At 46.6% G+C, this 13,599-nt stretch overlaps 1 protein-coding gene across 5 annotated transcripts in view; it reads right to left on the minus strand.

Moving 5' to 3' along the window:
- LOC138259344 (uncharacterized) overlaps window positions 1-13,599 on the minus strand; it is a 153,905-nt gene that overhangs the window by 40,433 nt on the left and 99,873 nt on the right. For all 5 annotated transcript variants that reach the window (XM_069206997.1, XM_069206998.1, XM_069207001.1 and 2 more), the window contains exon 7: window positions 4,060-4,266. In XM_069206997.1, the coding sequence (XP_069063098.1) occupies window positions 4,060-4,266 (207 nt within the window). The remainder of the gene's footprint in view (window positions 1-4,059; window positions 4,267-13,599) is intronic.

Raw genomic sequence — 13,599 nt, forward strand, 5'->3', positions numbered from 1 at the left:
CACAAGAAGCTGAAGACATGGCTATTCAATTAGTCTGCTTGAGGGACCATCAAGACTGCCTGTATACAGGCTCAGTCTCACCACAAGCCTACACTTGCCTACTTAGCACCTGGATACCCTCACAGATGACAGGCCGCATTCTACAAATCCAACTTACATTACAACCCATTGATGCTTCATGTTTCTTGGGGCAAGACACATCCACATTCCCACAAGCTGATTATAACATGATGAGCTGGACGACACAGCATTCTCTGCATCCTTGATGGAGTTTAAGAACATTATTTTGAGGAAAAGATAGTTGCCTTATGTTTTGCCTCACGCCACTATTTGGGAAGCCTTTAGAAGTAACACATAGGGGACACTGCATACGGATGACTGCAGGAGTCAGGAAGCCAATCCAACAGCTCGACAAGCCTCACAGACGAATTCCGGACCTTGAAAATAAGGACAGCTACAGGGCCCATGCACATCGCTGCCTTACAGGAAGCTTACTTCATTAGTCGAGTGTCAAAACTGTTTGGATTATGTGGCATACTTGGCTCACCAACACACAGGGGAATACATTGAGCAGTCTTTTAGCCTGACTAGCTAATCCAGATAAACAAGGGTCTAACCTGATGAAAACTGTGACCTCGAGGGGTCCTTGCACAAATCTAAAGAAACCATTAACTAAGTTTTCTTAGATTGTTAAAAAAACAATTGTACGGTAACTACGACAAAGGCCCAGACTCCATTATCAATGACTATCTCAGTGATATCTCATTGTCTGAATTGACATACCAGGACTTAGACCTGGGATGTCCAATCTCCTTACAAGAAGTGAAAGAAACTATATCACTTTTGGGCCGTAGGAAGGTCTCGGGGTTGACAGTTTATCTCATGAGTTCTAATCGCCTCTGTAGACTTACTAGCACCCAAGTTGGTAATGCTCGATAGCAACGCATTTGAATATGCAACCACGCCACCCCAACAACTCGTGAGGCACTGGTAGTGGTCCTATCAAAACCTGGTAAATCCCCAGAGGAATTATCAGTATATCCTCCCCCTTTAATATTGAACGTGAACTATAAGATACTTGGGAAAATTCTAGCTAATAGGCTACTGCCTCTTATGCCATGTCTGGCACATACCGGCTATAACGGCTTCATACCCGGCAAAGCATAAGGTGACTAAGATAGTGGAGGACTGCTTTGGCCTGGGGAAAACCTTCCATAAATGGATTAAGATACTCTAACTCCCAACAGCACAATTACAAACTGGCTGGGTGATTTCTCCTGCCAATCAAACCTTTTACGGAGTGACTGCATCAGAATGGCTGAGAGTGGGGAATACCAAATGGAGCAGCAAGTGATACGGTTTCACTCTATGCGGATGACCAATCACTATATTTACAAAAGCGAAGATCAACATTTGTGAGGTACTTAGGGAACTTGAAGTCTTTGGCAAAAGGTGAATTGGGGCTAGAGAAGTATATAATCATTGCAACCCTAAAACCCACTAACCTGGGACCGATCTGTGACTACTCGCTCTAAGTCTGAAGATTCTACTTTTAAATATTCAGGGGTACATGGTTAAAGTTGGTTTGGAACAGGGATCATCCCGGGGTAGCTCTATCCACTCTAGCTGATCAAGGTGGCTGGGGTGTGCTCAATCTTGAACTGTATTACTTGGCAGCATAAGTGTAATGGCTCTCATGCTCAATAGATCACCAAATCCTAAATGAGCTGGAGGATAACCCACATCCAAGGAAAATGACAAGGATAGCTAGATGGGTCTTAAGGCCATACTCGGTTGTGCCACACCTCACCCTGCCTTAGAAGACTGGGGCAATATTGCTATGAGAGAATTTTGCACCATGTGCAGGGAATCCCATCCTATTCTCCTAATATACCACTCCCCCCCATTATTTGCTCTATTACCAATGAAGGGAAGTATTGTGCTGGCTCGATGGGAACAAGCAGGACTCAACACGTTGGGAAACGCCTTTGAGAATAGATCTCTGACTCCTTTCAAAACATTAATAACTGAATCAGAACTCTATCCTGGCACATTCCTGATTCATAGGGCAACTTCAGTGCTAATGCACAATTGATGGTGTGTCACTGACAAAACCGGGGTCACATGCCTATATATAGATGCTATCCTATCTGTGACAAAGACGAGGATAAGGTTCTTCAAATACCCTAAAAAAGGTTTCCTATAATACCAGTACAGTACTACCAATTACAAAGAACTTGTATGTCCCCCTACATAAGCAAGTTACAGCCTAAAAGAACAGTGTGTTACTGCAGCTGTCATGGTGAAAAAGCAGATGTTTTATCATCCGATGTGGAATTGTCCTGTGATCATTCAGTTCTGGCAATAAATTTGGGAGATCTTAAGGACAGTAACAGTTAGGGAGAATTACACTATGCCAGAGGACCGCAAAATAGACCCTGTCCCCGTCCTAAGAGAGGAAAAGTTGGAACTAAGTTTGCGGATTTATACTGATACAGGTGAAATGGTCTGAATGCTTTGCAATAGAAATCTCGTACCAGCTCACAGCTTAAACAGGCATTTTCAATGCAACAGGTCTCGCATTCGCTCGAGTTAGTGCTATTATTGTTGTAAACTCCTAACCAGACTTTTCTTGCCACACAAATTAAAAGAAAAAAAAAAACAGCGCGATCGCACTATGTAAAATGCAGCGTGACTGCGCTGTGTGGAAAATAAACAGGTAAAGTAGAGTCCAGAAACCATGCTGAAAACATCGAGCCTCGTATGTTTTTAGTAGTTTACCGGTGCTGTGTATGTGGGCTAAACATCAGAAAAGGCATGAAGTACGTATGCCTTTTACAAATGAAAGCAAGCAGATTTTAAAAGGCAAGCCCAGGAACAAATGAAAGTGACTGACGTGACATGGGCGTGGTTGGAAGCCCAAAGAGAGATTACAGCATGGGACGGAGCGCTTTGCGCTCGCCCATAAAAATGGGAGTCAGCTGCTAGACAATATACATCCTATGTATAGCATTACATAAGGAGGAGGCCTGGGCCTCCGTAAGTTCCCAATCACCAGACAGTTGGATAAATTGTGTGCCACACTAGCAGAATCCGAAAAAATGACAATGCCCCAAATGGCAGGAGGAATGGCACCACCTCATTTATCACATCTAAAACGATTATCTATTCCAGAAATGCCGATATACAGTATTTTTCTTCCCTATATACCATACCTATGTCTTTAGGTGAGCTGTGCAGAACCAATATATATATGGACTATCCCAGTAAAGGTGCAATTAACTTCAATATTTCTCTTTCTTGACAGAAGTGTGAAGAATACCCATTCCAACGCCATCACAGAGCTGTCTCGAACTTTTATATCCACTATCCCAACAGAGAGCTATAGGCAACTTGTATATCCAGTACCAGAGCAGAGCTACGAATTTATCCTTTATCCACCAGCTATTTAAATTACTGAAACGTCTGTAATTGGTAATGTAGTAATAATGTCCCGTATTTGTGACTGTTAGCTGCCTTTTACTATTGCACTTTACATTCTTGCACGTACGTGTTGTATCTTAATTATGTGCTGGTTTTAAATGCCTGCTTTATTGGATTTAGAGTATGAATTTATATTTTTTTCCTTTTTTATGAACTCCAAAATAAATCCTTGACTGTCATCATCCAAGTAGAACATGACACATCCTTCGTACACTCTGTACCCACACAGATGTGCAGACCCCCCACCACCTCAGTAGTTTAGAACTCCATTTACTATGTCCGAAGGGCTGTGTGGAACCTTTGAGTTCTTTATATCTACAGAGAGCTGCGTAGAACTCCTGTATTCTGCATTCCACAGGAGACAAACAGAGAATTCTGAATACACTTTCCTAACAGCGACATGTGTAAAACTTGTGTATCCATTATTCTATCAGATAGTTATACTTATAACAAAGACACTGGCTACTCCTAAACAGCTGTAAATGATAAGTTATATAGTCGTTACTCTAGCAGAAAGGTGTGTGCAGAGCACTCATGCCTTACTATTTGGCTCAGAGGTGACAATTAGATATATACCTGATGTGGAAGCTGCTTGCTTCCAGAGTGTTGAAGGCAAGGAGGCAGTCATACTTTCAGTCGCTGGTTTCTGTAGATGTGAAGAGGCAGCTTTCACCTGACTGGCTAGTTTCTGGAGCAGTGAAGAAGCTGCTTTCACCTGATTGTCTGGGTTATGATTCGGTGAAGAAGCAACCTTCCTTTGGTCTTTTAATACTGGTGATCCATCTGCAACAGAAGAATTAATTAATTAAATTCGATGTTTATCGTTCTGAGCAGCCCTATGGAGCCTTGGGTTTTGTTCTCTCAAGATAAAATAATTCCTTTTACAGAGTTCCAAGACATTAGGTGTGTAAAAGCTATGCCCCACAACATCCTCTATCACTGGTTCAGGTTTGTAACTAGGATCTCATCAGAGGCCATAGGAGCTGCTGTTTGTCTAATGAGGAGCTCTCAGCCTCAGGCACTTTATGTGCAATCTGGACATTTCTCAAGCATGCTTAATGCATACTATGAGGAGCTTATCAATCCTCGCGGGATTCTACGTGGCTACCAAAAGAGCTCACTGGAATCATCAGGCACTGCTTTGTGTAGAAAACGATTTCAACTAGTCTATAAACCTATCATGCCAAAAACAGACCTTGTACAACCGTGAGTACCTTTCCACCTGCCACCATTACATGCCTCCACATTAGATCTACCCTAACCGGCAGCCTGGCCTCTAGAGTGAGCACTGTCCCTTCACAACAACTTTTCTGGCACTGACATTAGGACTGCTCTTTGTTACTGCCTCAGTGGGCGCTCTCAAAACCTTGCTCACCATCTTAACAGGTGTCGCCCTAACCCCATGCTCAGTTATTCTGCTTAGCAGACCTCATTTATTAGATTTATTTTTCTCCTCTGATTCAGCTTACACAAGTCACAGATGTAGTCAATTAAGGCATTCTTCTGCACCTAGCCTCAGCACAGACAACTGACAAAACCTGGCCTCCTCATAGGCATAAAAAAGACAAGCAATATATTTATCTCCTCACCTGTTCCAACCATGCCTCGACAATCTTGACACAGGACATGGTTGGAAACTTGTCCACCTACAAACTACAAAATAGTGTGCAGAGGAATTCAAGTTCACCTTCCAAAAGAACACGTTCTTTCTAGGCAACCAAAATGAAATTTATGCCTCCAGCATGAAGACATGACCAGGCCGGCAAGACTTTGCCTCAGACAAACATTGTTTGTGCCACCTCGAAGCCATCTTGTGCAATCCTTCATGTGAAAACGACAAGCACATCCATACACAAGCCTCCACTTCGTTGTTGCCGTTTATATAACATTAAAATTCAAAGAATGCTTCCATCTCACCCCTCCTGCCTTTTTATCAAGAGTAGCAGAACAAATGTTGAACGTGCAGTAGAGAAAATAATTGAAAATTAACTAACAAAAACTAATCTGGATTCCCCGTAATTCTAAGAGAAGGTTCTACACAGCGAAATAAGCTATTAAGGATGCTACTGATATAAACTGGAAGTCAGCAAAAAAAATGTTTTAATTTAATGTATTCACTGCTTTTTTTAACTGAACAATAAACACACTAACAAAATGATTGTTATATTATTCAGTACGATAGACTGAGTGACAGCGGCAGTATATCACTAGCCTGTCAAAAAATATGAGGTTTCAACCACGTTGAATCTGTACTGACTGGATTATACAGGCATCAATGTAGCTCGTTTTACAACATCCATCCTTATCGAGAGTACTATGTATACAAACGTTTAACACAACTTTTGTACTGGTATCCAGCTCAGTCAAGGGCGGGCATTTGCATAGTGCATTAGTGCCCCCACAAGGACCACTCAGCTGACTGACATTTCAGCATTTGATGTCCTGGCTAAATTAATCAGTGTCACCTGTGCTGTGTTACCCAATTTTGGGATTAGCCTCTGGCCTTTTGTTGTCATGGCATCACGTTTCCAGCCTACCTTTCCGCTACAATTCACAACAAATCACTTTGAACATATATTACTTGAACTGGGTCTGCGTAGAAAACCAAGACTACAACTCTCAGGATGGCTGAATTCCTGAAAATAAGAAGAGACAGAGAAGTGGCAACTATCCTGCATGCCGGAGGGGCTTATGTGGCTTTGACGCCACTGCTATGGTGCAGTCAACAACTCTGTGTTTTCTTTCTTCACAGGCTGGAGTGCTAAGAGACATATCTTCAGTGAGTACAGTGAATGACTTCTAATGTGTGCAAATAATTTGTCTGCAACTTCTTTCCAGCTGAGCTAGACAACATTACTGTTCCATACCATGTGGATGTAGTGTACCTCCAGCCCAAATTCTGGGGCATGGCTGGAGGTTATTACTTTGTCTTGTAAAGTACTGTTAGCACCAGATATGTCAAAAACAGGTAAATGTTTTAGGAAAGCTTGATTTCACCTTTCCTAGAAACTTCTGTGCATTCATGTGCCATTTCTGCAGACCTTTTACCGCTTTCTTTAGAAAGGTCCAACTTTTAGTGCATCACAAGGGTATATTTGACAACAGTGTTGCTGCATGTCTCCATATCATCATGGAATGCTAGTCATCCTCAAATTGTTAATCGTGCACCTGTAACCACTTTTATTATCTTGCCAGACCGAAGAAATTGCCCACGGGGAATGCTGTGTGCTTCTCTAACATTGGAAAACTGTAACAGATGTTGGTTAATGTACGACCCAATGATGCCATGAAACTGGGGGCTCTTCAAACAGAAACATCTTTTACCAAATAATACTTTTGAGAAAATGAGATGAACTACCTCTTCTCCACACAAGGCGGCACAACAGCTTTAGCTCGACTGAGGTGCCTCCCTCGAAGTGGCGTCTCCGAGCCTTATTTGGGTCCCACTCCAGTCCTCTAACATCAGTTACCTCCCTTTTCCTCATCCATTACTAAGTACAGACTGACAAAATCGGTAGGAATGCAGTATAGAAAATGCCTTTGAGCGTTTCAGACGGTATGTTACCCGAGCCACAAATCTTAGAAACGAGGTTCTATAAGGTAGCCAGTATCAACTGGGCTTTGGAATAAGATGCAGGGAAACTTTTCTCACAAAAGAAAGTCCAAGATAAACTTATATGAAATGTTGAAGAACACGTACTTTGTCACACATTACGTGCCGTCAAAATCTGAGGTATGGTGATCTTTAGGGGTGGAGCTCAGGGCACTGAATGAGGTTTGGGTGGTTTGTAATGAGATAAATGTGTAGGCAAGGTAGCTAAATGAACCCTATTCTATAGCCTTTCAGTCAATGATATACTGTTTATTGCTACCGATGATAAAAAACGTACCAAGAAAGAGGGAACTCAACGTTTTGCAAACAGTAAAATAACGGGAGCAACAAATCATAAGAATTTAAAAAACTAAATAAAAAAAAAAAAGTGAGAATAAAATATTGTGACCATCACTCAGATTGAACAATTTCAATTATGAAAAATATACAAAGCAGGAGTAAAGACCTGTCTAAATCAAAATCATGGTATACCTAAGATATTCTGTGAACAAAGTAACAAGTGTACTATCATAGCACACGCCTGTGGGTAAAACACATTTAAATAATATGTATAAACTCCCTACATGCAGAGAAGAAAATTATGTACACCTCCGATATTAGAACTCACAGCCATTGCAAGTCCTGGTTTTACTCTTCAGATTTTAGTGTGTGTCGTTTTGCTTTCACATGGTACATTCAGAACAACAACCAGCAGCAAGCAAAAATAAAAAAATAAATAAATGAGCTATTCAGGCCAGACATCTGACTAGAGAGCTGTGCTGTATCCATTATCCCAGCACTAATTTGTGTATTGAAATCCTCGCCCATCCCAATAAATGGGTCAAAAAATAAATAAAGACATACATTTTAAAAATAAAAAAGGGCCAAGATGGCCGGGCGCTAGGACGTGCCTGTCCAAGCTCTGCCGCCCCGGAACACTGCTGACTGGCCCGGCAGGGGACACCCTGAGGCCCCCCGTAACGACGGGCGCTGCTGTGAGCCGGTGGCCGCTCAGAGGAGGCTGAGGGGCGTGCGACGCCGCTCCCAGAGGGAGAGGAGCTGCCGGCCCGAAACGTGATCGGGGCCACGGAGCGGCCTGGGCCGCGAGGCGGGCCTTTCCTCAGTGGCTTCTTGGGCCTTGTACTGTGGGGGCTGGAGCCCCAGAAGGTGCGCGTTGGGCCCCGCGAGTGGCGGGACCACAGTGGGGGCCGAGTTCCCCGGGATTGGCAGGTGACCTGGAGGCAGAGGGTGCCCCGTCGACAGGATCTGGTCGGGGGCTGGACGGCAGCTCCCCCCTCCCGAGCGGGATTCTCCAGGATGACGAAGAGGCCTGGAGGGGCGGCCAAGGACAGGAGGGGACATCGCTTTGCCCCGGGGTTACCATACTCACCCGCAAGGAGGACAAGTAAGTGCGGGCCCCTGCGTGAGGCTGTAGAGGCTATATAAGGCGAATAGTCGTAAGAGGAGGCTACAAAGTGCTAAGACCAGGTGCAATCTTCGACACAGTGACACCTGGTGATTGAGTCCCAGGCCGAGCTTCTTGAGAGACTTGTGGGGGTGATCTGGCGAATCAAGACTGTGTTTGTGTGCCATGGCAGCGTCCACATCTAAGCGAGAACGCTCAGTGAGAGAAATGTTGACAGGGGCCCGTCTGACATCTGGTGTTATGGCTGAGGAGTAACCGGCAACGAGACCCTTGGAGGGTGGGACGGAGATGGATCCGGATGAGGGCTCTCCGGTCACGAAGGGCTTCTTGACCTCCCTGTTTGATTCGCTTCGGAGCGACATCCAGGAGCTGCGTAGGGACATTTCCCAGGAGGTGAAGGAGCTGCGAGGAGAGGTTACCTCCCTGGGAGAGCGAGTGGGGCAGCTGGAAGATGTTGAGATTCCTCTTGGTGAAGAGGTGGCGGGCCTGCAGCAGGAGGTCGTCCGCCTCCGAGAGCAACAGGACCTCCTCCAGATAGGCGTCGAGGACTTGGAAAATCGTTCGGGGAGACAAAATATCCGCATCAGAGGGATTCCGGTGGGGGCCGAAAAGGAGGACATCGGGGATTATGTGGTGGGCCTGTTTCGCTCTCTGCTGGGTCCGGAGGAGACGCAGGAGGTAGTCCTGGATAGAGTTCACCGTGTTAGCCGTGCTGGTGGCCCTGGAGATCGCCCTCCGGATAGCCTAGCCTGTCTCCACAATTTTGTCCTTAAAGAAAAGATCCTACAGCGGGCTCGCAATCTTCGGCAGGTACTTTTTAGAGGACATGAGCTCCAATTATTCCATGACCTCTCTGTGCGGACCTTGCAGAGGCGGAGAGAATTCAGACCTATCACGGAGCACTTGAGGGCGCACGAAGTGTCTTACTCCTGGGGCCACCCATTCCGCTTGATCTTTCGTTGGGAGGAACAGCTCCGGCAGGTGGGATCCGTTTCGGAAGCAAATCGGATCCTGGGCCTTGAGGAGATCTGCAAGGACGCAAGCGAGAGGGCGGCCTTGCCTGTTGGGGGCCCTCCACATTGGCGGCGGGAGGATAAAAGAAGGAAGCTGCAGCGCCCTACGGCCTCGGAGCTGAGGTCGGAGAGGGAATCCGTTCTGAACAGCGTGGCCGCCGGAACTTCAGCCTAGAGGAGGGAGGGCAGGGGAGGCCAGAGTTGCGGATGGCCTTGATGCTAACAGCATACCGGCCGTTGAAAAGGGTCGGGCGGCGGGGGTGACAGACTTGGTTCACCAAACATGGATGGATCCACTGCCCTGTGGAGACTTTTCCTCGTGAAGATGGATGTGCGAGGACTTCCTTGTTGTGAGCACCTGTTGTGCGCATTGGTTGAATGTTGTTGGGTTTCCCTGCGACGCTGGCTTTTGTCTGGAGATAACCTCAGGCCTTGGCGTTTGAGCTGGTGGACAAGCTGGCATGGGGGGTGTCCTCCTTGTGTGGTCTCTTTCTTCTTGCATACTGCCCTCATTTTAGATTATGATCATTAAATGTATAAGCTTGAATGTCCGTGGACTCAATAATCCTACGAAGCATCTAGCCATCCTGTCCGCCTTAGAGAGGTCGGGGAGCCACATATGTCTGCTGCAGGAGACACATCTCGTCCCAAAAGACATTTATCGTATGCGCTCCAAGTGGTTTCCAAGGCAGTTTTGTTCTTCGGCATCATCGAAGCATGCAGGGGTTGCGATACTATTAGCACGCTCATTCCCTTGGGAAGTGGTGACAAAACTGCATGAGGTGCAAGGTAGGCTTCTAGCCATGAGAATGAGATTGGGGGTTTTCCCTTCACTATTGCCTCTTTATATGCGCCTAATTCCCAGCAGGAAGTACCTAAAACAGGCGTTGACCCAGCTGCTACAATAACCGGATGGTGCCATCCTGGTGCGGGCCGATTTTAACCTGGTGATGGATGGTGATTTGGATCGTTCAGGTCACCGTTATGGACAGACCGGGTCAATGACAGTGGCGGGTCGCCAGTGGCTGAGTGATTGTGGTCTGGAGGATGTGTGGAGGAGGGCGCACCCCACGTTAAGGGACTATTCCTTTTACTCGGCAGCGACTAAGACATACGCTAGGCTTGACCTTTTCTTGGCCTCGCAAGAGTTTCTCCCCCGGGTTAGGGAGTCTATGATTGAGCCCCGAGCACTGTCGGACCACGCCCCGGTTACAGTTGAGGTTGTCATGACTACACGTGGGCACATCGGGGTGGCGATTTAGGGACTCAATGCTTCAGAATGGTGCAACAGTAGAGGCGATTCGTAGTGCAATAATAGGCTACCTTAGCCTCAATGATGATGGGACCACTTGCCTGGCGACGCTGTGGGAGGCACTGAAGGCTGTAGTGAGGGGTGAGGTGATGTCGCTGTCCGCTAGGGATAATAAAGCAAGGAGACTGGTTAGAGAGGGTCTAGAACAGAGAGTGATGGTATTGGAGCGTTCACATAAGCATACCGGGGCACCAAGAGTGTGGCGAGAGCTCGAGAAAGTAAGGAAGCAGCTGAGGAGGTTGGACTGGGACAGGGCAGAGTACGCGGTAGTGCGTCTTAAGCATAAGTATTATATAGGAAGTAATAGATGTGGGAAGCTATTGGCACATCGGTTGCGAGCGCAGCGTCAATGATAAAAATGGTTCGCTCTCCCTTGGGAGCGGAAGCGCACACGAACGACCAAATTGAGGGTGTGGGGTGCGGTGGCCAGCAGACTGGGCTTGACAACATTCCCGTCCCCAATGACCCCCCTGGGAGCGAACCCTGATTTTAGTCCAGGCCTGCAACTGGAGGCACTGCACCGTTGGTATGAAGGGGGCTGCAAGAGGGTAGGATACCTGTTTGACGAGCAGGGGATGATCCCCTTTGATCAGATGAGGGAGACATACAGCTTAACCGAGGCGGACAGGATGATGTATTATCAGATACAACACTGGGTCATGTTGCCAGCCAATAGAGCATTAATAGACAGGCCATTAACACCGTTTGAAAAATGGATTGTAGTGAAAAAAAGATGATAAGCGGGTGATTTCGGAGCTTTATGGTCTCTTACGGGGAGGTTTGCTCGCCTAAGACGAAGGGTCAACTGAGGTGGGAGAGGGAACTGGATAGGGAGCTCTGGGATGAGGAGTGGGAGGGCATCTTTTACAGGATGCATCACACGGCTTACAATGCGGCAGGTACAGAGACAGCCTATAAAGTGGCCTCCTATTGGTACTACACCCCAGCACGGATTCATTCTTGGGATCCCACTAAGTCCAGCCTTTGTTGGAGGGGGTGCGGGGGTGCAGGGTCGCTTGTGCACTTATTATGGCATTGCCCTAAGCTTCATCGGTACTGGGAGAATATCTTACACACTATTGACGTGCCGTTTGATACTCAGATCCCCAGATTTCCTGCGTACTTTGCTGGGCTTGCCTAATCCGCTCACGTTCCCCCTGAGATCATTGAAAGGACGGCAGATGGCCTTGGCTTCTAATGCAGCACTACAGCTGCTATTAGCCATGTGGGGGTCGGACAGGATCCCGACAGTACATCATGGCTACATAAGCTGTGGTTTATCCTCGCTATGGAAAAACTCACCTTGACTTCACAGCAGCACAGTGGTGACTAAGTAACTCTGGCAACCTTTCTTACAAATACTGTCTGCGGAGTTCACAGAATTGACATGCCCGGCCTACTTGAGGGTGTTGGAGTTGAATTGAGTGAGTGGGAGCGAGTGTGCAGTGAAGACTTATACGGAGGGCCAAGATCATAAAGGAACACGGCCTGGGAGCGATTGTTTGCTGTGTGACGTGCCAGTCGCGGGGAAACAAATGTTAAAGTTGTGTTCAGGTTTTTGTCACTATATATGGAGCATGTCGCATATTACAGCAATTGTATTATTTAAATGCGCTGCATATGTGATGTTTATAACTGAAAATTGAAAATAACAATAAACAGATTTGATCCATAAAAATAAATAAAAAAAATGGACACCCAGAAGTGTGGGGCAGAACTTCAAGATCGATTGTCCCAGCTATTTGAGTGCATCTGTTATCCAGCAGACAGATGTGTAAACAGTTGATTGTAGTGGTGGGGAAGAAGGGGGACTGGTAGTGGACGTGTAACTCCCACCTTCCTAACAGAGTACAGTAAAAACAGCTCCATCCACTATCCCCCCTCGCCCCTGGTCCCCATCCCCCGAAGATACACCATCGGTGAGCTCTACACCCCTGATGCCGCAAGAAATAAGGGCACCGCGTCGACTCACGCTTCACGTTAGGACCTTTCACCTGCATCCACTGCCACTTCACCTACCACAGTACACACACCAGCCCGCCAACCAGCCTAACCTGACCATATCAAAGACATCACCTGAACAAAAACACCAACTCAACACACGCTCACTATGCAAGCATTCCACCGACTTACGGGATATCATCGCTACCCTCGCACCCAACATCGTCTTTCTCACCAAGACCTGACTCAACCCAACATCTGCCCCAGACATTGCTACAGCAATCCCCAACGGATATAAAAATCACTCACCAGGACCGCACCAACAAGCTGTGTGGAGGAACAGCAATCATCCACAAAGAGACCATACAGTGCACCACCACGACCGACACCACCACCCCCATAGAACATCTCAACTTCAATCTCCACACGGACGACAAAACAACAATCAAAAGCACCCTCACATACCAAAACCCAAGCCCGCGCTCCAGCAACACCATTGCAGACTTCATTGCACCCCTAGCCTTAGACTCCAAGGACTACATCTTCCTTGGTGACCTAAATTTCCACTTTGAGGACCCTAACAACAACACTGCACACATCCTCGACAGTATGAGCAGCCTCAGATTGACACAGATCATCCACGACCCTACACACACTGCAGGACACACACTGGACCCCATTTTCACCTCCAGCAACTGCGTCAAATACAGCCATATCACAGAACTCACATGGGCTGATCACTCCATCGTCCACTTCAGCATCTCAAGCTCTGCATCTCAACCCCCAAGAGGACCAGCTCACCCCACTGTAGGTGGAAAAAAAATCTCAGAGA

This window comes from Pleurodeles waltl, chromosome 9 (genome assembly GCF_031143425.1).
Source record: "Pleurodeles waltl isolate 20211129_DDA chromosome 9, aPleWal1.hap1.20221129, whole genome shotgun sequence".
NCBI classification, from domain to species: Eukaryota; Metazoa; Chordata; class Amphibia; order Caudata; family Salamandridae; genus Pleurodeles; species Pleurodeles waltl.